Source organism: Bombus pascuorum, chromosome 15 (assembly GCF_905332965.1).
Source record: "Bombus pascuorum chromosome 15, iyBomPasc1.1, whole genome shotgun sequence".
NCBI lineage: Eukaryota > Metazoa > Arthropoda > Insecta > Hymenoptera > Apidae > Bombus > Bombus pascuorum.
In genome coordinates, this window is record NC_083502.1 from 257,599 (window position 1) to 279,908 (window position 22,310).

The following is a 22,310-nucleotide window of genomic DNA, read 5'->3' on the forward strand; positions in this document are numbered from 1 at the left end:
ATGATACAGGATCATTTAACCAAATCATAAAAATAAAATTTGACTTAAATTAAGCAATGACAATATTTTTCCATTTATTTATCATATATTTTATTGAATATCGCATTACAATGGCTGTTTAATTAATGATATAAGAAAAATTTCTGTTATAAAATAAATCTTTCTTACCTTTAATAAAATATTATCTATGCAATTGTGAAAAAAGATATGTAGAATAAAAAACCTGTTGTACAATAAATTATACAATCAACAATCTCTATTTTAAAATAAGCATGATCTGATATGATAACTTATAACTGTGTACATCGAATTTTTCTTTTTTAATAATAATTTTGCTGAGTAAGAAGTCATGTAAACTTTTCAAGACTAGTAGTTATCAGGATTTTTGGTGTTTCTTCTTCATTCTTCATATAATTGTTGCTTAGGTTCCAAGATATGATAAACTGACGAAACAATGATAAGTCTGTGCAACAATGGTAATCATCGTAACCGGCAGCTTGGCGTATAATACTGACAAATTTCTGTAAATTACAAGGTTAAATATTATTTTTTACTGGTATGAGTGAACTATAACTTTCTAATAAGAACATATATTTCTTCTTCAATAGGCTTTTACCTACATTCCACTAAATCGAAACGTTTATTAATTATAATTATAATTATACTAGGAAATTATTTTCAAGTTTCATATACATGTGAGTAGATATTTACCTCTAAATTAGATGTACAGATTTAATATAAACTTGAGAGAAAGTCATAAATTGTGAACAAGTTAGAAATGTCCAAGTTAAAAATTCATCATCTTTTATTTTGTTATCTATTTCGCCTTACTTCCGATTATTTAACCATTTCAATGAAGATTACGTAATACCTATCAAATAAACAGATATTGTGCAAATTATGAAAATTGTAAACTATTATACTGGGATGATATATATTTTCAAAAAATTATACTTTTTTATACGAATTCTTTTTTACCTGTTTTCAATGATCTATACGTCTTTGCATAATTATTCTTTTTAATTTCTTGCAAAAATCACATTTTTTGTATTTTGTTAATAAAATAATTTATTATGATGCCAGCGGTTCAATATGTTTTCACACGAATCATTTTGTCAAAGTAAATTTGAATCCATCGAACCCATTCCTTCGCATATGCATTTTCTCAAACTTTGTCATTGCATCTACTAACATTCTCGTATTAATAATTTTTAAACTAAACTGCGGTATATTTTCATTATTAATTTCTTTCTCGCGTACGAAGAAACACGCGTTTCCATCAGAGCAATTCAGAATTATGTATTTTTCTAGCACTTGAACGTCAACGTTATTTTTCATTTCTGTAATCGTATGTGTAAATAATAAATATCTTGTAAATCTTTTAACTTTCTCAGTAACATCCCAACCTTTTGGTACTTTCGTTTTAGTATTATCGATAGCTAAAAGAATTATTCATATAGCATTCAACTTGTAAATATACCTTTTAAAATTTAAATTTGAGTCAGTACAAAGGAAAGAAGCAAAAAAGCTTACCAACTTCACTAGCATATTCTATAGAAACATTCGAAGAATCAGTTAAGGCATTTGTGTTTGCAATAGATCTATTGTGACAATTAGCAGATAACAAGAACGAATCTGGAAATAAAAAACAACGATAATAGAATATAGCTCTGTTACACATTTTTTTTACTTTTATGTTGCGGTAACTGTAAATGACATATTCTATTTGATATGATTAAATCTTATAGTTACAATTTATGATATGTAAAAAAATATACAAGTGTTTAAGTAAAATATACAATTATGTTTTAACATTGTTCTTGTAGTATAAATAATTTTGCTATATATGTATCAAATACATCTCTTAATCCCTCTCAACCCCAACCTCTATCTTACCTGTGCAAGCATTATCAACTGTTTTTGAAAAATTATTTAATGCATAATTATGTTCTATGAAATGTCCATCATTAGAATTTATAATTAGAATTAAGCTGTTCTTATCGTGTGTGAATTCATCATTCACATATTTTTTATCAACTGTAAAAACAAATAAGGACTTAATATTAATAAATATTAGTTATCATAGCTTGTTATCATGTTTCATAATTTAATGTATTATATAAATGAGTTATTATTAACAAATTGTTGTTATTACCTAACATTTCTGAATCATCCTTGCTAATGATTTTCATTAAATCAGTATCGCTATTTACTACAATTTCATTACTAACTGTAAAAAATATATACACATAAAATATTATAAAATAGTATAAGATATTAATATAAATTACTCTCACAATTATTTACCTTTGGGATATAGTTCTTCTTCAATAGCATTTATACTTGAACTCGAAAGTAATTTATGTCCTTTTTCTTCAATAATTGAAGATGCATTTAAATTACTGAAAATTGTTGGAACCGTGCCCTTCTGTAAATAAGGTCGGCCCATTATCTTTAATATCAATTATACAATATAATATTTTAAGTGTCGCTCAGTAATTAAATAAAAATATTTCTATATATACATTCAACATTTCGTATTTATTACAATAACAATATAAACTATACACAAAGTAATACCAATTACCTCAGAAATGATGTTGCCACAATAATCTCTTTGAACGAACTTTTTTATTATATATTCATCTTTAAAATATTTTTCACATATCAGTTGCCGTTGTTTTAGTTCTATTACGCTAGGAATGGCCTTCTCCCATTTCTTTCTTAATTCCAGATTTTTGGGTGTTTTAAATAACGAATACTTTTTGCGGCAGTAAGAGCCACTTTTGCAATCCGGCACAGCGAACACGGGAGGCATCTTTATCATAATTTTTTTTCATAATCGCAAATCACAATCGTATGTATACATACTTTTTTCTCTATTTCTACCCGCTTCTCTTTTCTCTCCCTACTTTTTCCATGACTCTGATTGATAAGTGATGAGCGAATGCGGATGCGCACGCTTGGTTCTTTTTTGCGTTTCTAGCTTTTTTTGCATTCGCAGCTGATTGAGCGAGGATCGAAGTAAAATGACTGGAGCAGTGAGGCATGTGACTAAAGTAAAAAATTTGAGAATGACAGACCGACTAGATGTGTGTAAAAGTTATAAAAAAAAAATAAAAAGCGTTCTATGATTTAACCCTCACAGGTGGTTGTTAAACCGGTAACACCGCTATACGGCTAGTACAAGAATTTTATTCTTAAAATGAGAACACACCCTCTACCACACGAAACACGTACGAAGCTATATGTATATACATGTGTATAAGCAGAAAGGAAATAAAGCAAAAGGGAATAAAATCACCATAGAGATGCAACAAAGATAGTCATGTTACCATGTATTTAAGTAGATGCGATATAAGAATAGGAAGATACACAGAGACTGCTCTTGTACACCTATATATATATTATCGCCCACTTATATATTTGTATTGTATGAATCATGTCATGTGTTATTAGTTATTAGACAAAGACACAAAGAGTCTCTATGCAGCGTTCTCTTTCTATTTCTATATCATTTTCTCCCTCACGCATTCTATCTCTATATAGCTCGCACTCATGTCCACGATATAAACAGATCTTAATATTCGCTAGAGAACACTGTTCGAAAATTGTGTCGTGAAAAATCAACATGAAAAACGACAGAGTCTTCGTTCTTGCGAGACACACAGAGAGAAGTAGAGTGTCTCGGTTTCTATTTGAGACATTCATAGCATGCGCATATGCTCTTTGTCTTTCATGTTGTTTTTTCACGACTCAATTTTCGGAAATTTTTTATGCTTTCGGTATATGAATATTAAAACCATGGTCTATTGTACATTTATATATGTATATGTATGTTTATGGTTGTTGGCTATAGATTAAAATCAAAAGGCTTGTCTTTTTAAAACAAAAGTATATGATAAAAAGACTGCTTCCAAATTTCATTTTGATTCATTGAATCAAATTTCTTTTTTATTATTTTCCTTGTACTCATATTTGTTTTGATATGAACGAATAAATATGCAAACTTGTGTAATGTAAAGTTGTAAAAATACAATAAATGAAATATTTATATCAAAACCGTGAACAGATGTACGTTAACGCATAAACGTGTTTACTGGTGTTCTGTTTAGAAATTTCGATTGTATTGACGCTCGTGAATACATTGAATAGATAAGATAGACAGAATAACACGTAAGTAACATTAATTTCTTCTTTTTACATAAATATATATTTTTCATTTTTCGGAATATTTGTACTTTTGAATATTTAAAAAACAAATTATGTTATGCAATATTGTCTGAGAATGGTAATGCATAACAGGGATTAGACATTGTCCAGAAAGAATTGTTGGAATGTGAGGTTAGAATTCGTAGTTCGGAGAGCAACTGCGTAAAATTTGGTCTGTTCTCACACTCTGTAGACCAACAAGAATGCATTAATTTGTAAATGTTCGAAGGAACATTGTCTGGTTGCTCTAAACGACCATTCTCGTGAACAATATAACGAAATAGGCGATCATCTTGTACATTTGCATAAGGAAACGCACCTAATGTACTAATTTCCCAAAGTACCACTCCATAAGACCATACATCACTTTTTGAAGAGAAGGCTAAATTATGCAAAGCTTCTGGAGACATCCATCTAATTGGAAGATGACGTGTTTTTTTCTTAATATCTTTTATCACGTACGCACTATTGCGAGAAAGCCCGAAGTCGGAAATCTAGATATTGTTATTAGCTATTGTTAACATTTTATGCATATCAAGGAAATTAAGAATATTATAAAATTTAGATTAAATACCTTGGCAGTGAAATCTGCGCTAAGAAGAATATTTCTGGCTGCAAGATCTCTATGAGTAATTCCTTTAGCTTCCAAGTGCTCCATGCCCATAGCAATTTCTGTGGCAAATTTTAGAAATTGACATCCTTTTATTCTACCAATCCAATTTTCTTTTCTATATTCTGTTTCTTCTTTACAATTGTTGATAATATTCATATATTGCCTAGATTTGTAACTATTCATTGTGTTCCGTATTGTAGAACACATAGAATACAAAGCTGAAAATTAAGATTATATCAAACATTTTAAGGTCTTGAAGCTATAATAAACCAATAAACTACTTACTTTCTGAAACATCATTTTCTTCTCTACAATTATTGGTAATATTTGTATATTGTCCAGGTTTGTAATTATTTGTTTCATTCTCTATAGCAGAATACATAGTATTATACAAAACTGATAATTAAGAGAATTATTATATATTAAGCTTATTAATTGTAAGTGAAGTTATAATAAGCTAATAATGCTTGACGAAGAAACTGAAGTTTTTCTCACTTTGTTGTTTTCTTTGATCATGCAAGTAAGTTAATAGATCTCCACCTTGCATATATTCAAGCAGGATACATGTTGGTTGTGTAGGTTTAATGCAGTAACCTATGAGGCTTACTAAATGAGGATGATTTCCAGCCATTCTCATTATTTCAATTTCTTTTATAAATTCCTGCTGTGTTTCAGAATTGTTGGATATATCTATTTGTTGAGACATTTTTACAGCAACTGAAGTATTGTTTTTATCATCTAACTGACCAAGATATACTTTTCCAAACTGACCAGTACCCAGCTCACGTATTAATTTTACACTTTTGAATGCCACTTTCAAATTATCTGTCCCTTCCATATATCCTTCCTATGAAAATTATTTTAACTAATAACAGAAGAGTTGCATGTTGTGCACATAAAATTATCTTTCTACCTCTGATTCGTATTTAATATACAAAACGTTGAACTTCTGTAGTATTGCTTTTGTCCATTTACATTTACATTCAGAAATTGTGCATGTTCCAGACTTATTGCTGTTATGTACCATAAAGAAATTATAGTTACGATATAATAAGAAACTTACAATTCCAAATAGAATACAACTGGTTAATATTCCAATTAGTATAAACCACTAAAAAATAATACTTGAAAGATATAAACAAAGAAAAACATAAATTAATGTTTCTTATACTACCATTAATATTCGAGCACTCTTTAAAACAGAGTAACTTTTTTAAAATTGGACCAAATAACTTGAGAAATTTTTACAAAATATAAGGAATAGTTTATTAGTTGATATATAAAAAAATTTTTTTTTAAATTGTAATTAGTTGAAATTGCGAAGAAAAAGGTAAAGGTCACATTTTATAACTTGTTTATCTAGGACCATAATAAAAATTTAAATAACACATTTTAAAGGTTTATGTCAGTTATATACATGCTAATAATAGTACTTCTTCACGACTTTCAGCTTGAAATCTGAAAATCCTTACATCTATCGATGCTTGTGGCTTGTTCCTGCATCATCTGATCTTCATAGGATTTTCAGAATGTATATAATTGACACAAATCTTCAAAAGGTGTTATTTAAATTTTCATTATGGAATAGAATAAACTAGTCTAGATAAAAAACTAGAATAGATTGGATAAAAAAGTTATAAAATTTTTTGATTTTTACTTTTTTCTTCACGATTCCAAGTAATTGCAATTTTTTCGAAATTTTTTTTTATATATCAACTGGTAAACTAATTCTTCTATTTCCTTGAAAATGCTCAAGTCATTTGGTGGAATCTTAAAAATATTATTCTCTTTGAATATTAACAAGAGCAATTGTATATATTACTTTGACTAGTTCAATTTGGATAGTGACTTACTATATTGTGATTTACTGATGATATGAAATGTACAATAATATCTCCCTCTAGTCCAGAGCATCCATGATGATTAACAGCATTAACTGCTATTTTATAACCATCTTTAATTTCTATATACTGATTATTGACTTTTAAATCCCATGAAAATACAGTTTTATCTACAGGTACTTGTACTAGTTTTGTCATATTATAAACAGGCAGTCCTTTCTTTGATATAAAAATTGGTACACCAATGCTACAAAATACATATTTAGACAAATCTAACCATATTAATTATAACCATAAAGTTTTGTCATATATGTACCTAATTATATAATACTGAATATTGGATATGTTAGAAGTTGTGCTCCAAGTTACGACAATTTCATTTTCTTTTTGAGAAATGTTTACTTTTGGAATCGGCAGTGTTGTTTTGGCATTAACACAACTGCATAAATGATCTATACATTCAGGAACTGTATAAAGAACCTGTAAGATTTATGTAACTTTCTTGTTAGTTTTGCATAAATAACTTACATCTATTGTATATTCTTGTATGATCCGTAAATAACTTACTTCAGGTGTATTTACTATATATTTTGACCTTGGATTTGCCAGGACTTGCACCTTATAAGAACAATTGAGTTGTATATACAGATCTGTAATATCAAATAAATCGTTGTATTCAGGAAGCACTACATTATGTTTTATACTGTCTTTCGATATAAAGAAAAGTGATCCTTCTGGACATTCTGTGATACTTGTTCTCTCCCTTATTGGTATGCCTGTGATTATAACGCTATCATATAAAAGTATGAAAATTGATATTAAAAATTAATAATGAAGTAACAAAGTCAACTTTTATATTCATTGGTAAATGTTCACCTGTAAGAGGAAGGCTGCCTAGAGCTGTCTGGTGGTAACCAAGATATATTCAATCTTAAATATTTATATGCATTTTGCTTTCCTACATATTTCGGATCTTGTAAAACTGTCACACTCAAGTTTCGCACAGTACCAACAAATTCGTTCGTATCTCCCGCATAGCTTCCATTACATAAATAAAATGAAACAAGCATACTGTATATTAACAACGATTGAATTCGTACTGACATTTGATCACTAGTAATTAAATTATTGCACTATACATAATCGTGGAATTAGATACTGGACAGTATATCATAAAAGTTATCTTCTTTTACAGAATGAACATAGTATTATCGTTAAACAATTTATCTGATAATCTCGATATAATGCGATATAACGATACGCTTCGTGATAAATTAAAAGATATGGTTATACGTGCGTATTAAAAGTTTGGATGATTTAAAGTGTATATATTTTAAAATAGTGTCGAAATTTCTGAAAGTGCATCAAGTATATCAAGACAAGAAATAAAAGATAAATATAGACAACGCCGATATTTGGTACATAATCTTTATTTTTATTTTCTTTTTCGTTTTTTGCCTAGTATATAATTGTTCAAAATAATTTAAGAAACCAATGGATGTATATACGTATTGGAACGATGTTTATTATCTATGACAAATTCAATAAATCGACAAGAAAGTTGTCGATTTATTGAAATAAACGAAAAGTAACAATTATAAATCCATGATCTATAGATATTTATTAGAAAATGGATTAATTTTTTATTTGAACATTGCAGAAACAAGGAGAAATGGCCTCGGCTGCTACATCACCGACAGAAGACGATGAATTAACATTACCACGTGCATCGATCAACAAGATAATCAAAGAAATTTTACCACATGTACGAGTAGCAAACGAATCCCGGGAATTGATATTAAATTGTTGCACAGAATTTATTCATTTAGTTTCTTCCGAGGCGAATGAAATTTGTAATCAACAACAGAAGAAAACCATTAACGCTGAACATATTCTTCAAGCACTTGAAAAACTTGGATTTGGAGATTATAGTGTAGAAGCCGAGGCGGTTCTACGAGATTGCAAAGCTGTCGCTGCTAAACGAAGACGTCAGAGCACTAGATTAGAAAATTTGGGAATTCCAGAAGAAGAACTCCTTAGACAACAACAAGAATTATTTGCAAAAGCAAGAGAAGAACAAGCGGTTGCTGAACAACAACAGTGGCAACAATTACAAGCAGTTGCAAAAATGGCCTCGATATTACAGTCTGATAGTGAACAAGAAGATTACTCATAAACGAAGCTTACTTTATTCTTTTTGTTAATGTATTTCGTCGAGATCGATTGGAAACGAATAAGAAGCAATTTCTAAGTTGTGTAGCAAATTTGGGATAATTACAATAATGTATATTGCTCTAATCTTTCTTTGATTTATTCATCTTTTACATATTATTATTTATACATAACTTGGGTAAAGGTAAAAAATCATTGCTTTCTTGCTTCTGCGATTGTGTTATAAATAAATAACAATAAAAAATGATGACCCTTTTATATACAAAATGGGTCAATTGTGATGAACAATCTTCATTTCGATCTTTTGTTTCATATAGTTGTAGCACATAGCTTCATACACAACTCATTCGGCGCATATGTACTATACTTGAAGATTATGGCATTAATCTCCCATATTCGGAGGAAAGGTGACTTTTTTTAATTGCTTCCATCACTCTTGAAACATAGTGATACCTAAGTAATTTAATTATAAAATGATTATTATAAAATGTGATGAGAATGAATTACTTTTATTTCTTATATTTACCAATCTTTTTCTGTTAAAGTAGATGGTGTCATTGGATTCCTGGTAACACCATGTATCTTTGTCTTCAGTTTTTCTATTAGTTTTTTCTCATTCTGGTGTATTGTAACTTCTTCTAAGATTAAAAGGTAAAGATTTAATTAACACAAAGTTTAAAATGGTTGCAATTATTAAGTGATGTCAAACACTGTACCTTCGTTTACAATACGAGGTATAAAAAATAAATTTAAGCCTGCCTCCATAGAATGATTACTCATATCCAAACCACTATGGATTTGTAATCTAGAACTGGAGAATAATTTGCCATAAAATTCCTGCAAGTGCATATATGGTTAAACTGTATCGTAATATTTCCAAGTTATCAGTAATTTATTATGCTTTTAACAAAATATATATGTATATACATGTATATTACCTTCACATTTTCCATACTGTGAGGCGTGAGATCTTGTAATTCAGCTTTATTGTGTAAGAATACAATATGAGGATAGTATTCAACATAATCTTGATCCATATTGCTAGTCGAGGATGGTTTTAACATTTCCGCAGTTTGTAAAAATCTACAAATTATATTATAATTTGTAATGGTTTGTGGTACAATAGAAATATTACTATACTTACCTAACTAAATTTGGATCAACAAACCAATCTTGTACGAATATGATAATGTGACAAACTGAAAACAGAAATGCTGCAAACTGTAAAGATTGCAGCTCTAAATTAGTTTCTGTATTTATAAAATCTGTTGTAGACTTTTTTTGATCATAACATGTAGAGTAATCTATAGTAGATCCTGAGAGTATGGGTTGTGTATCCAAATATATTACTCGATTTTTTGTTACGAAAAAGTCAATACCAATAGTGCAATTTGCACCACTTTCGTGATGCGTTGTATCTTGAGTTGGAAATATGCCAGACCTGCATTAATAAAATGTACATTATAATTACAAGAAAAAGGAAAAGAGAGAAGCAAATGTTTTTAATAAAATTTCATAATTGTACAGTTAAAGATTCTAAATAATACTAACGCAATATTAGATGTTAGAAAGGACATTATAGTTGATTTTCCAACACCTTGAGCCCCTAAGCATCCTACTACTAAAAAATCCTGTTGATCATATAGGAATTCAAGAGGACTCTCACAGAGCTGCATATTTTCATCCATAAATTTTACACAACTTGTCATTTCAGGACATGTTGACAATACAGTACGGATTGCTAAAGAAAACATATCTATTAAGTTTATTATTGTATTAAGAATCCAGATTTAAAGTTTAGAAGAGAGTAAAGAACATACGATCCTGTATCTTTGATGAAACGTTGGAATATGTATCACTCTGTTTCCTGCAATTTAATAAAATATTTAATAACGATTAAAAATTTAAACATAGCTTTACATATATTTTTAAACAAGGAACTATCCGTACTTGTTACCACCATTGCGTTGATTCGGTGACACAGCTCTGTTCTCGCCTTCTCTCGTTTTCAATATGAATGTTGGACGGTCTATAACCTTAATTGTGCCTCTGCTATCACCATCCTTAGTTTCTAAATCTTTTGTTGCAATCGGTAGCATTTTTTTTATATTCATTGTTTTCAAATACTATTTTATTATCACACCATTAAAATTAAAAACTATATTTTATAATACTTTTCCATATAATAATGTGAACCGTTACCTATCTGTTAGAATATGCACGCATTACCGTTATTTTGTTTTCGCAAACATGACAGTTTTTATCTCTAGAAATTAACATTTTGATTTTTATTCATTTTATATAAATAAAAAACTAAAATCTTTTATAGCTCCAAATAAAAATGAAAAATGACATTAATTGTATTCAAAATTCATTAAAACATTTTTATATATCAGAAATCTTTAAATTCTGAATGTTTGAATGGGTTTAAAATAAGAGTATTTGAAAGGATATTTTGTTTATCACATAACAATTTTTATGTGATAAGCATAAAATACATAATATGATAAGACATAGTAATGATTTAAAACATTTCGTTCTAAAAACATCGACAGATTTTCTTCATCTAGTAAATATTACTAAACAAAATTTTAAGACTAGGCAATAAAATATACGTACATATGCAATGGTATTGCCTAATATTGCGAGTAATACAATCTTGTCGTAATCTGCGAGACTTTATAAAAGTACTTACTTAGTTGTGTGCAATTTCAGATAGGCACGAGTAAATGTATTTAAATGTTTACAAGTATATTGGGAGTACTCGTGTGGATGATGCGAACAAAAGTAATAAGAAATCGGACGTGATGAAAATTTGATTTTAACTGAAGATAAATGAAAGATAGTTGTTTAGTACGTGGCGGATATTTTTTTACTATGGCTAACAGTCTAGCAAAAGTCTTCGCTATCGAAGATTTTAATCCTGAAAAATGTAGGTAAACATGTACAATCAAACTTTGGATTTGAAAAATATATGTAAAACATGGCTTAAAATTTGTCTTTTTTACAGTTGTGAAAGAACTTAGCGCTCAATGTGTTGGAGCAGATGAATTAAGGCAACAAAGAGCTAAAATTCAAGATTTAGCAAATAATACTTCTGCACAATTAAAGCGTAATGTTTATCAGAATTATATGCAGTTTATAGAAACTGCTAAGGAAATTTCACATTTGGAAAGTGAAATGTATCAGTTGTCTCAACTACTCAGTGAACAACGTTCGTTATTAAGTACTCTAGGATCCACTAGGACTACTGGTGTTACTTTTGAAGATTTATCTGAATCCCAGTTAGAAGATGTTAACGATTCCACTGTCAAAGAAGAAGAACATAAACAAAAATTGGTACAATTACTTGAAAATGTAGAAGGTGCTATGGTAAGTTATGGAACTATCATTTGTAAATTTACAGGCCTATAATAATAAGGATTTCTTGGTTTGATTTAATAGAGTTTAGCAGAAACACCTGGGCGCATATGTTTACATGAAGGTTCTCTACTGGAATTAGATCCATTGGAAGGAACACCACTAAAAAGAGTTCATGCATATTTATTTAATGATATTTTAATGATTGCTTCTTGGTTAGCAAATGGTAGTAGAAGAGGACCACCAAAATATAAAATGCAAGCTGTTTATAATCTTGAAAGTTTGGCAATTGTTAATGTTAGAGATCTTGGAACGGTCAAATTGGCATTCAAACTTTTGGCATTTTCTGATACAAGAGTATTCCAGTGTGCGACTGCAACAAGTAAAGTTAGTGTATTATAGAGAAAATATTTATAAAAATCATGAGAGCAAACTTTGAATTGGCGTTTATTTTATAGAAAGAATGGTTAGATAAATGCGAACAAGCAAAGAGAATGAAGTTGATTGAAGATAATCCAAATGAAGCATCTGAAAATGATAAACGATCAAAAGAGGAAAAGACAGTACCTTCTAGATCTATGTCACTCGATTCTAATACCCTCGGTATGTACAATAATTTGGTGAAGTTTGTATAATTAAATCAGATGAAACTACATTAAATTGGATTAAATTTTTCAGTTGTTCTTTTATAGGTGTAGATGATGAAGATACAGAATATCATGAACCTCCACCAGAATGGATGCTAGAAGTGGCAGAAGATCTAGATTCTTGTATAGCGCAACGTCACTTTGAAGAAGCTTATAGTCTTTTGGAGAAAGCAAAAGACTACTTAAAAGATGCACAAATGACACCACTTTTGTTTGAAATTCAATCAAAAGTAAATGATAGAGGGAGATCATTGGTCGATGTTTTAACAAAAGAACTTGAATTAAGCGCGGAAGCGAAATCATTGCAAGGTGGAGGTTTGAGAAGTGCGCGGCGCGTGGTCAAATTATTGATACAATTAAGCAGAAGTGCTCAGGCCTGCCAGCTATATCTGCGGCTATGTAGTGCTGTGTTAAAGGCACGTTTAAAACGAGTTAAAGGCGAAGGAGCTACCGCACCCTACGTAAAGCAGCTTAGCGCAATTGCTTTTAGTAATATCGTTGAGATTACGAAAGAATTCTTAAAAATTTTTGCCCATTCGACAAATTGTACGTCTGGTAAGTTAAAAATATTATGAACGAGTAATATTATATGTAGATAATATATAAATCAAATTGTCATTTCTTCTAATTTCTCCCATTTTGTATGTGTAATTTAGGTCTGGTTGTTTGGTGTAGTCAGGAAGTAAAATACTTAACAACACATTTAACTAAACAGCTTTTTATTCCACAAGTGTCTTTAAACACGTTAGTAGAATGTATAGTTTGTGTTCGAAATCACTGCGATCAGGTATGGCATTCTTCAACGTTGATACTATCTTTATATATACTATTATAATATTACAGAATATAATTTTATGCTATATGTTCAATTTACAGTTAACGCAGTTAGGAATGGATTTTCGTTATCAATTAGATGGTCAGCTCAGAACCCCATTAGCAAAAGCTATACAAGATACAGGCGAGAAATATGTTGAGATTGTAAAAAAGCATATAGCCGAAGACATGTGGCGGCCGACTAATTTGGAAACTTGCAAAAATGTTAAAAAATTGCTATCAGAATTTGATGGCCTTGGAATAACCGTTCCACAATCTTATTTAAAAAATGACTATTGGATAGCATTGACTAATAATACTTTAACTTTTTCAAGAATTTATGTAAGTTTATTAGAAGATTGCCTCAGTGTTGCTACACCAGAATTAATGGCTATAATAGACACGGTTTTAATATCGGTGATGCGAACTCAAGTACAACACATAATAGTATCGCTTACGAACCCTAAATTAAAACAGGAGGTAATCGATCTTCTTTCCTTTATATATATATATATATATATCGTTTGTTTGTCACGATATCTAACATTTGAATGTTTTTTCAATGTATCTTTAGAAACAATTGGTGCATAATAATGCGTCGTATATTCGAGATGTCGTAATCATGCGAGGACTAGAATTATACAAATCGACGACAAATCAAATTTTTAAGAAATTGTTGGCTCTAAAGGAACAAATCGTATTCGATACATCATCTCCTACTAAACCAAAATCTATTCCTAAAACTGCAATACCTAAATATTCTGCCACAGAATATATTTAATTACGAAGAAAAATATAAGTGTATACATAGAAGTGTAGGAAATAATTTACAAAGAAAATAATAGACAGTGTATGTGCTCTCTGTATTATATTGTACATATAAGTTAATTTGAATTTTTTGGTAAATACATATATTGGATTTCAATATATTTCATCATTTCTATTGCAGGTACATAAAATAATACTCATACATAAAATGAGCAAAATTATGTGAGTTATAATCAGGAAAGTGCAAATAGTTTTGCGATGAAATGTTGATTTCCTGTCACATAATTAATATAAAATATTTACAGGCCAAAAATTAAACTATTATTAAACTTAAATATTAAAGAATATTAAATATATTATATAGTTCCATTTGGATTTTTATCTATATTTTTATCGATATTCTCTGGCTCCTTAACAGTCGTTTCCAATTTTCTTTTCTTAGCTCGAATGTCTGCTAATGTTTGCTCTATACTTCTTTGATCTTTCTTATTTTCACTAGGAACTGAAATAAACATCCAAATTAATGAAAAAAACATGTTTGAATAGATATACAATGAATGTTACCTACCACAGCCATAACTACTATTAGCTTCTGTTTTTCTAGCTGCTTCTAATGCAGCTTCCTTTCCAATTAAATGTTGATACTTATCCTTGTAATAACTATTTGGTACAAAATTGTCTTTTCGTTTTCTAGGTTTAGCAGCAGCTTCTTGCTCTTCTTTGGCTCGTCTCTCTCTCTCGTCTGCTAATCTCTTTGCTATTTCTTCATTCCATTCTTCTCCTCTACGTAATGCGTTTAACTGATCTTCAGATGGTGCATATTCCCTCTTAAAAATAACGATATGACGATCAACACCTTCTTCACCAAATGAATATGCCCATATGTTTGCCACTTCTGCAACATCATGTCTAGAATATGATAAAAGGTATTAAGGTATTATTTTATTAATAATTTGAATAATTATCTTTCTTTTATATACATTATACTCCTATAGATTTGATCCATGGGGGGAAATTTGTATTCCTTTGCATCGTCATCTTGAAGAAATTTATTAATTTTCCCTTCTACCTGAACCAACATAAAAGAAACGATACTGTACACATAATAACCTTATTTAATAAAACAATCAGGATATTGATGGAAAATTATACCTTCTCACGAAAAAGTTTTAATCTTTCAGCTTCTGCTTTTTGACGCTTCTGATACTCCTCTTTTTGCCCTACATAGTAAAAGTTATTTTATAAATATTAAGTTAATTGCTTGGACACTTATAACATAGGTTAATTTTTAACTAACTTTTCATCAACGCTTTTTGTTTGCCACTAACTGAAGGAGGTTTATCCATTGAGTTTAAGATAGATCCCAGCAAATCCATGATCTTGTTTACAATAAACTTGACAAGCTTACACGCACGAGACGAGAGAATTTCGGAATGTGTATATTCTTCACTATCGCGTGTAACTTCGTCAAATGCACAACGACGCAACGGTACATCGTAAATCTTCGATATTTCAACCAATGATAATTGATTTCATAGAAATATGCTGATTTATTGGCCTGATGTTGATAAGAAAGAATAAATACAAGATTCTTTTTTATTTTATTTTGGTTTTTTTACAATTTGTCCTGAAGGACATTTGGTAAAGTGTTATATCTTATTGGTAAAAAAAATAAAATAAAAATAAATATAGCATATGGATGGCTACCCCCAGCGGGGTGCCAGCTTCGTTTTTTCTAAGTTATATCTTTTATGATAAATACAAGATAGCTGCGAATCATTTAATGAATTTTTTATTAAATACAAATAATCCAAAAAAAATCCATTAAATCAGATCACCTAAATATCTGCCTTAATTAATGTTGTACAATAAGACGTCTTAACACAAAGTTACACTATTTCTAGGACTATATTATTGCAACGATGGAGATAATTTTTTTTCATGTCCGCTTCTTTTTTTCTTTTACAAGATCTCAATATCTTTTTAAATAGATTTAAATTAAATTTACTTATTTTTCGATTTACTTGTAGGTTGTGAAGAAAGAAATTCAACGATCTTAATAACTATATTGGTCCCATTATTTAATCTAGAGACATTTGCATCTGAAGTGTATATATGTCATATCAGAGATAAATACCGGTCGGTAACTTACCGAGATGAATACCGGGAAGTTAGTGGTACTACCAAGAAGTAAAATTTCTGACTTATAGATGGCACCATTGTGTTCAAAATAGGGCACTTTACACTAATTGCATACAATTAATTAATTACGATAAAAATCGGAATAGCATTATATAGAGATAATTCCGAAGAGTTACGGCTTTAATTTAATTTTTAAATAGTACAAGAATTCACCTTATAGACTAAGAAATTTCATTTTTTAATTTTCCCATAAGGAGATTAATTCTACTGTTTCACTGCTAGATGGTTATAATGTTTCGTTGTTCGTGCATTGGACGATTTTTAAAACTTATTTATAATTGAGAAACGGGAAAAATATTTTTATAAAGCTAATCTTAATTAATTTCTTGCGTTTTTGTTTGAGCCTTCGAAAGTTAAAAGATTCTACCTGGAAGTTGAAGAATTTGAATTATTTCTTTTTGCCACCTGTCGATTGAATACGATTAAATATTACGTATATATACTTATGCACTTCAAATTAAATATCTCAAAATTAAGCCATGGGAACGGTATGATTATTAAGATCGTTAAATTTGTTTTTTCATGATGTAGAATAACTATAATTATATGATAAATAACTATATGATTCCATTTGAAAAAATGATGACGACTTTGAAAAAAAAATTGCAATGAAAAACCATTTGCACCTTTACAATAATATGACCCTTGAACTCACAATGTAGAATTTAGGATTTCCTATATTTAGGTTGCGTGCAGCTGCAGCAAAGATTGTAATTAGTAACAATATATATGTATTTGCGATGTGCAATAAGATGTGGCCATCATAAAATTAATAAAGATGTATATGTCCATATTTGATTGACGTATTTTGTAAAGAAATTTCAATCTTTTTACAGTTCCCTCAAACAGATGTAAAATTACATCTGAATAAATTTGGTCCATTGAAAAATTTTATTAATTTTATTATCAAAATTATATTAATGTAACGTTTTAATATCACTAGATATTACCACATATTACAATGAGTTAACCGCTTGCATAAAGTCACTGATTCTTCACATGTCTGTTTGGGTTAAGATTCTTTTTCTATTTAGTATAATGGCTCCTAAATTGAAGCGCACGGTCAAGTTAGGTATATTAAAAAATTATTAATAACACATAAAATTTTAGTTAAAAATTTTGAAAAATGTTTTGCAAAGCCTGTAAAGCATAACTAATATGAATTTATAAAATTAGTGGTATAAGAAGTTTGATTCAACACACGTTCAGTTTTAACCTTAACCATGTAGTTTGCTGCCCGTTTTGTCTCTGTTTAAAAAGACTATCGATATGAGTATGGTTTCCCTGCATGAGCATTACTTTTCTACATTTCGAAAGATTACTTAACAAGATCATTCTCGATCAAGGCTTTGTATATGCTTTGTATAACTTAGAAATTATGCATGATTAAGAACTTGGTGTTAGAACTATTTTGCTAATATAAAATGTAGATAGTATGTATAATATTTTGATCATTTATTTTGTTTTTTTCAGGCAGTAAGCCTGCTGAGGATAAGATAGAAAAGAAAATTGATAATGGGTAGAAGCCAATTAATGCAGCATCTACATTTAAGTCACAAAGCCAGCTGTGAAAACATCCACCACTGCAAAGAAAGCAGCAGCTGGTAAATCAACAAGTGCTATGAACTTTGTTTGCAGCGAAAACTATACTTGCGAAGTCTAAGAAAAATGTTCAATCTGCGAAAAGATACAGAAAGGTGGAAAACCAGCTGTACCACTTCAGAAGGCATTTAAAGTTCAGAAAAAGGTCAATATACATAATTTTAACAAAAACATTTTGATTCACACATATAATATGATTTATCTGAATCTGCATTTATTTATAGATATTGAAAGGTTTTCATGGATCAAGAGTAAGGAAAGTAAGGGCATCTGTATATTTCTACTGGCCAAAAACATTTAGGTCACCAAGAAATTCCAAATATGTGAGAAAATCTGTCTCAAATAGAAACCAGTAAGTATTAAATACTGGTGTTATTTTTATGTATCTACTTATTTATATAAATTTAATTTTTCATATTCTATAATATACATTAATCGTATAAAATCAATTCCAGATAAAAAATATCCAAAATGATTATATTTATTTCAGTTTGGATGCATTTAATATCATAAAATTTCCACTGACTACTGAAGCTGCCATGAAAAAGATTGAAGACAACAACATGTTAGTTTTTATTGCACATACTCCTGCGAATAAATATCACATCAAAGCTGTACGACGTTAACGTGGCTAAAGTTAATACTTTAACCTTTTTGCTGTGGAGCGCTCAGAAACGAATTGTAGTCTGGGCAGCCGGTGTGACAGTGGGAGATCGGCCGCGCTAATGGCATGATGCGCGAGTCGTTCTTAACATGAAGCGCGGAGCCGATTTTGCTGGGCTTTTCCTTGAGGCGAACGATAATAATAATAATAACAATTTTAATAATCTTCAATAATCTTTTTTCGTATGATATAATTCAAAGCAGGGTTCAATGCATAATCCAACGTTACAGTCTTTACATTGGAATCTTGTTTTGGCTCGCATTTTGTGTTTGCTGCAAACCACACATTTCCGCCGACCGTTCTGTCGCGTTCCTGCTGGATTGGTGTATTTTGATGGAAAGTGTCTTGAAACCAGTCGTAAGAGGTTATCTTTGGATGCATTTTGATCTCCAGACTTATTGCTACATGTATTTTCATTTGGATATTTTAGTAGAATTTCTCGAATTAGGCATAAATGAAACTTCGCAAATGTTATATTTTTTTTGGACGTAATTTTGTAATGTAAGTATTGTAAATCGAAAGGTCAAGAATGTGGAAAAAGAAATTCTTATACCATTTCAGTGTTTTCTCAATGGTATTAATGGAATTTAGAATCATATCAGTTTTATCAATTGCTCCCATAATGCGATTATAGTCTACTATGACATTTGGTTTCAGTATTGGTACTCCCGTTTTAACATCACTTTTCTTTGTTTCTACATACTCAGCGGAATGACAGCTTGATAACACTAGCACTTCTCTTTTATCCATCCATTTTAGTGCTAACAGTTTATTTGTAGACTGAAACGCAACTTCACCTTTACATAATTTATTAGATATATTAGGCATTCCACTTCTGGTTTTCCTTACTGTTCCAAATGCATTTATCTTATTTTGGTGTAGTAGGGAAAATAAAGCTGGGCTTGAGTACCAGCTATCGGTGACCAAAACATGACCTTTATTCAGATACGGTTCCATCAGCGTCATGACAATATTCCCTGATTTGCCAATTTCTGCTAAATTATTATTGTTAGTTATATTCGTACGTGCTTCACAATAAACAATAAAATCTTCAATATATCCGGTACGACAGTCATAAACAACAAACGACTTAATCTCAAATCTTCTTCGCTTTGAAGGAATAAAATGCTTGAAAAAACATCGCTTTGAAAAGCAGCAAACTTTCGTCGACGCATAAATGCTGATATGGGTAAAATGATCGTGGAAAGGAATTTCGCAATCTATTGATGATGCTCCGTATCTTTATTAGCGCATCTTGATTTGGTGTCTCACTGTTATCGTGAAAGTACAGCATTTGTAAGAGAGATAAATATCTGTCTTTTTTCATGATTCTTGGAAAATTTTCTATTCGTAGCAATTCGTCGATTGACCAATATTCATTTATTGATAATTTCCTTACTCTTGAGATTAACATCGACAGGACAAAAAATCGATACATTTCGATAAACGATAAACGATAAAAATCGATAAACGCTGTTCGCAGGCAAAGGGTTAATTAGGTCAGACGGTAAAAAGAAACCATATGTACGCTTAACTCGTGATTATGATGCACTCAGTGTTGCTAATAAGGTTGGAATAATATAAATATACCTATATGTGATTGATATGGAAGGAGAAGTGTATATAAATGTACTTATATGTAATTGATATGGAAAGAGAAATGTATCTGTGCAATAAAGCATGTTGATGTAAAGAATCTTGTTACTGTATTTCTTTAGAAATTTTATTCTATAAATTCCTTTTATTGATTTTATTGATTAAATGAGGAAGGTAAGGCATTTCTGAGATTCCAAGGTTTAATTTAAGTTCTTTTCAAATAAAATAAATGCTTACAATATCAAGAAATTAACATTTTTCATCAACTATGCAATACTTAGTTACTACCACTATTTCGCCGCTAGATAATTATGTACAATGTTCGTATGCCTATCATAGGCCTACATATATACATACATATGTACATGCATTGTTCATCGATTGACCAAATTTTCAAAAGTCAAAAAACACACTCAAGTTCTCTTTCTGTTTCTCTGTCGAAAATACTAAATAAACATTTAGGAAAACAGGATACATTTGTGATTAGCTTATGCATTTATGATTTAACTGACTTTATCAGTTAAGGGTACACAAATGTACATAATATGCAAACATATACAAAATATTGATAGTAAAGTTTTCGTCCTATTTTGTGGTTGAAATGAAGAAATTAATTTCTCTTTAAGTTTCATTTATTTCGTTATACTCATAAAAATGCGTATTTCCATAAACATCAGCGATCAACTTATCGTTTAAACACGAAGAATGAATTGCACACCATAGTTTAGGTTAGGTTCTCTGTGTTGAATATCAGAATCGTAACTTCTTCATTTAGAAATCCCTTTATGGGCTGAAATTAAAACGATACTACTTATTTACTATACTTCAATACGAAGAACAAGTCAATATGAAGTTCCGGAATTTTATTATACATATACCTATAATATATGTATACTTAATTAAATGGTACTTGTAGTAGTCATGTGAGCAAACTATGCGCAGAATTAGGAAAAACCTGTATCGTAAATAAGCGTCAAATATTTATAAATCATATATCGTTTGAGAGCCAGGAATATTAAAAGAATAATTTGTGGCTGAGAAGGGAATCTTAATGGTGCAACTACCAGGGACCGGGGGATTAGTTTGCTCAGTCTGCCGCGAATCTTCGCTGGTAGTGGATGTATTTTCAATGGCTCTGTGAATATTAAGGTATTTTCAAATGAATTTTAATTATTGCAGTTTCGTGTACTTAATATTTTGCAATAAACATTTATTGAAAATGTTTAGTCTTACTAATTATTACTTCTATGTTGTAGATAATAATAATAATAATAATTAATCTTAATTACCTATTACTCCTTATTTGAGATCTTTCAAAATACAGGGTGCGCCGTTAGAATCCGGACAAAAGAAGTTTTGTGCAGAAAGTTGTTTATTTAAGTCAATACACAAAAACACATGAAAATGTTGTTATATCTCATTTAAAGGGTCCTTGCTGAGAACTTTTATTCTATGTAACCACCCTCTGCCTCTATGACCTGCTCTATTCTTGCTCTAAAGCGCGAGCACGCTGACTTCAACTGGTCGCGTTTAATTGTCGCGAATTCTGACTCGATAGCAGCTCGTAGGGAGTTGACGTTGGGGTGCCTGCATTTATTAGTTTGTCTCTCGATAACGCCCCACACGTAATAGTCCAATGGGTTTAGGTCGGGACTGTTAGGAGGCCAGAAATCTTTCGACCAAAACATGTCCACATTGTCAGAGAGCCAATTTTGAACAAGATGACTTGTGTGAGCAGGTGCGCCATCTTGTTGAAATAAATACGGCCTTCCAGAAGCCGTAATTTCCATCCACGGCTTTATTACTGTCTTCAGGACCTC

General features: G+C 30.2%; 5 protein-coding genes and 1 pseudogene across 11 annotated transcripts; 3 read left to right on the top strand and 3 right to left on the bottom strand.

Moving 5' to 3' along the window:
- Positions 1–65: 65 nt before the first annotated feature.
- On the bottom strand, positions 66–7,898 carry LOC132914623 (receptor-like tyrosine-protein kinase kin-16). Of its 4 annotated transcripts, XM_060973871.1 has the most exons (15): positions 7,543–7,898; positions 7,234–7,456; positions 6,983–7,146; positions 6,679–6,913; positions 5,739–5,936; positions 5,321–5,672; positions 5,111–5,191; positions 4,787–5,043; positions 2,588–4,706; positions 2,308–2,452; positions 2,156–2,230; positions 1,534–2,037; positions 979–1,439; positions 712–871; positions 66–626 (listed from the first exon to the last, which is right to left on the bottom strand). In XM_060973871.1, the coding sequence occupies exons 1-9, from the start codon at positions 7,770–7,772 to the stop codon at positions 4,269–4,271; spliced, it is 2,178 nt and encodes a 725-aa protein (XP_060829854.1). In that variant the 5' UTR covers positions 7,773–7,898; the 3' UTR covers positions 66–626; positions 712–871; positions 979–1,439; positions 1,534–2,037; positions 2,156–2,230; positions 2,308–2,452; positions 2,588–4,268. The 4 variants fall into 4 exon arrangements, with proteins under 4 accessions (XP_060829854.1, XP_060829856.1, XP_060829853.1 ...); XM_060973873.1 differs by having other exon boundaries at positions 66–871; positions 5,111–5,221; positions 5,366–5,672; XM_060973870.1 differs by having other exon boundaries at positions 66–871.
- On the top strand, positions 2,833–8,964 carry LOC132914637 (protein Dr1). Of its 3 annotated transcripts, none has more exons than XM_060973913.1 (2): positions 2,833–2,857; positions 8,327–8,964. In XM_060973913.1, the coding sequence occupies exon 2, from the start codon at positions 8,339–8,341 to the stop codon at positions 8,840–8,842; it is 504 nt and encodes a 167-aa protein (XP_060829896.1). In that variant the 5' UTR covers positions 2,833–2,857; positions 8,327–8,338; the 3' UTR covers positions 8,843–8,964. The 3 variants fall into 3 exon arrangements, with proteins under 3 accessions (XP_060829896.1, XP_060829894.1, XP_060829895.1); XM_060973911.1 differs by lacking the exon at positions 2,833–2,857 and adding an exon at positions 4,048–4,176; XM_060973912.1 differs by lacking the exon at positions 2,833–2,857 and adding an exon at positions 7,929–8,084.
- On the bottom strand, positions 8,956–11,128 carry LOC132914634 (nonsense-mediated mRNA decay factor SMG9). Its single transcript, XM_060973906.1, has 6 exons — positions 10,390–11,128; positions 9,983–10,279; positions 9,777–9,921; positions 9,555–9,675; positions 9,365–9,476; positions 8,956–9,291 (listed from the first exon to the last, which is right to left on the bottom strand). The coding sequence occupies exons 1-6, from the start codon at positions 10,590–10,592 to the stop codon at positions 9,213–9,215; spliced, it is 957 nt and encodes a 318-aa protein (XP_060829889.1). The 5' UTR covers positions 10,593–11,128; the 3' UTR covers positions 8,956–9,212.
- A 274-nt stretch (positions 11,129–11,402) lies between these two features.
- On the top strand, positions 11,403–14,674 carry LOC132914624 (exocyst complex component 8). 2 transcript variants are annotated; one of them, XM_060973874.1, is made up of 9 exons: positions 11,403–11,486; positions 11,554–11,770; positions 11,849–12,210; positions 12,283–12,585; positions 12,657–12,801; positions 12,891–13,400; positions 13,502–13,632; positions 13,722–14,138; positions 14,233–14,583. In XM_060973874.1, the coding sequence occupies exons 2-9, from the start codon at positions 11,674–11,676 to the stop codon at positions 14,437–14,439; spliced, it is 2,172 nt and encodes a 723-aa protein (XP_060829857.1). In that variant the 5' UTR covers positions 11,403–11,486; positions 11,554–11,673; the 3' UTR covers positions 14,440–14,583. The 2 variants fall into 2 exon arrangements, 1 of the variants encoding a protein (XP_060829857.1); XR_009659632.1 differs by adding an exon at positions 14,608–14,674 and having other exon boundaries at positions 11,451–11,770; positions 14,233–14,508.
- Positions 14,503–15,858, bottom strand: LOC132914635 (sperm-associated antigen 7 homolog). Its single transcript, XM_060973908.1, has 5 exons — positions 15,724–15,858; positions 15,579–15,646; positions 15,407–15,495; positions 14,995–15,335; positions 14,503–14,928 (listed from the first exon to the last, which is right to left on the bottom strand). Exons 1-5 carry the CDS (start codon positions 15,800–15,802, stop codon positions 14,783–14,785), a joined length of 723 nt encoding a protein of 240 aa, XP_060829891.1. The 5' UTR covers positions 15,803–15,858; the 3' UTR covers positions 14,503–14,782.
- A 1,808-nt stretch (positions 15,859–17,666) lies between these two features.
- LOC132914802 (large ribosomal subunit protein uL23-like) lies at positions 17,667–20,034 on the top strand (annotated as a pseudogene).
- Positions 20,035–22,310: the final 2,276 nt, after the last annotated feature.

What these genes read in the sequence shown, in the direction of transcription:
- LOC132914623 (XM_060973871.1), bottom strand. Translation starts at nt 7,772, where the DNA reads ATGTCAGTACGAATTCAATCGTTGTTAATATACAGTATGCTTGTTTCA. An exon ending in ATATTAAATACGAATCAGAG is followed by an intron (nt 5,673 to 5,738) that starts GTAGAAAGATAA and finishes TAATTTTCATAG; the next exon opens with GAAGGATATATGGAAGGGAC. An exon ending in AGAAAATGATGTTTCAGAAA is followed by an intron (nt 5,044 to 5,110) that starts GTAAGTAGTTTA and finishes CTTAATTTTCAG; the next exon opens with CTTTGTATTCTATGTGTTCT.
- LOC132914637 (XM_060973913.1), top strand. Translation starts at nt 8,339, where the DNA reads ATGGCCTCGGCTGCTACATCACCGACAGAAGACGATGAATTAACATTA.
- LOC132914634 (XM_060973906.1), bottom strand. Translation starts at nt 10,592, where the DNA reads ATGTTTTCTTTAGCAATCCGTACTGTATTGTCAACATGTCCTGAAATG. An exon ending in TTTCTAACATCTAATATTGC is followed by an intron (nt 10,280 to 10,389) that starts GTTAGTATTATT and finishes TTATTAATGCAG; the next exon opens with GTCTGGCATATTTCCAACTC. An exon ending in ACAGTATGGAAAATGTGAAG is followed by an intron (nt 9,676 to 9,776) that starts GTAATATACATG and finishes ATGCACTTGCAG; the next exon opens with GAATTTTATGGCAAATTATT.
- LOC132914624 (XM_060973874.1), top strand. Translation starts at nt 11,674, where the DNA reads ATGAAAGATAGTTGTTTAGTACGTGGCGGATATTTTTTTACTATGGCT. An exon ending in TTCGAAATCACTGCGATCAG is followed by an intron (nt 13,633 to 13,721) that starts GTATGGCATTCT and finishes TTCAATTTACAG; the next exon opens with TTAACGCAGTTAGGAATGGA. An exon ending in ACCCTAAATTAAAACAGGAG is followed by an intron (nt 14,139 to 14,232) that starts GTAATCGATCTT and finishes ATGTATCTTTAG; the next exon opens with AAACAATTGGTGCATAATAA.
- LOC132914635 (XM_060973908.1), bottom strand. Translation starts at nt 15,802, where the DNA reads ATGGATTTGCTGGGATCTATCTTAAACTCAATGGATAAACCTCCTTCA. An exon ending in TAAAACTTTTTCGTGAGAAG is followed by an intron (nt 15,496 to 15,578) that starts GTATAATTTTCC and finishes ATGTTGGTTCAG; the next exon opens with GTAGAAGGGAAAATTAATAA. An exon ending in TAATAGTAGTTATGGCTGTG is followed by an intron (nt 14,929 to 14,994) that starts GTAGGTAACATT and finishes TGTTTATTTCAG; the next exon opens with TTCCTAGTGAAAATAAGAAA.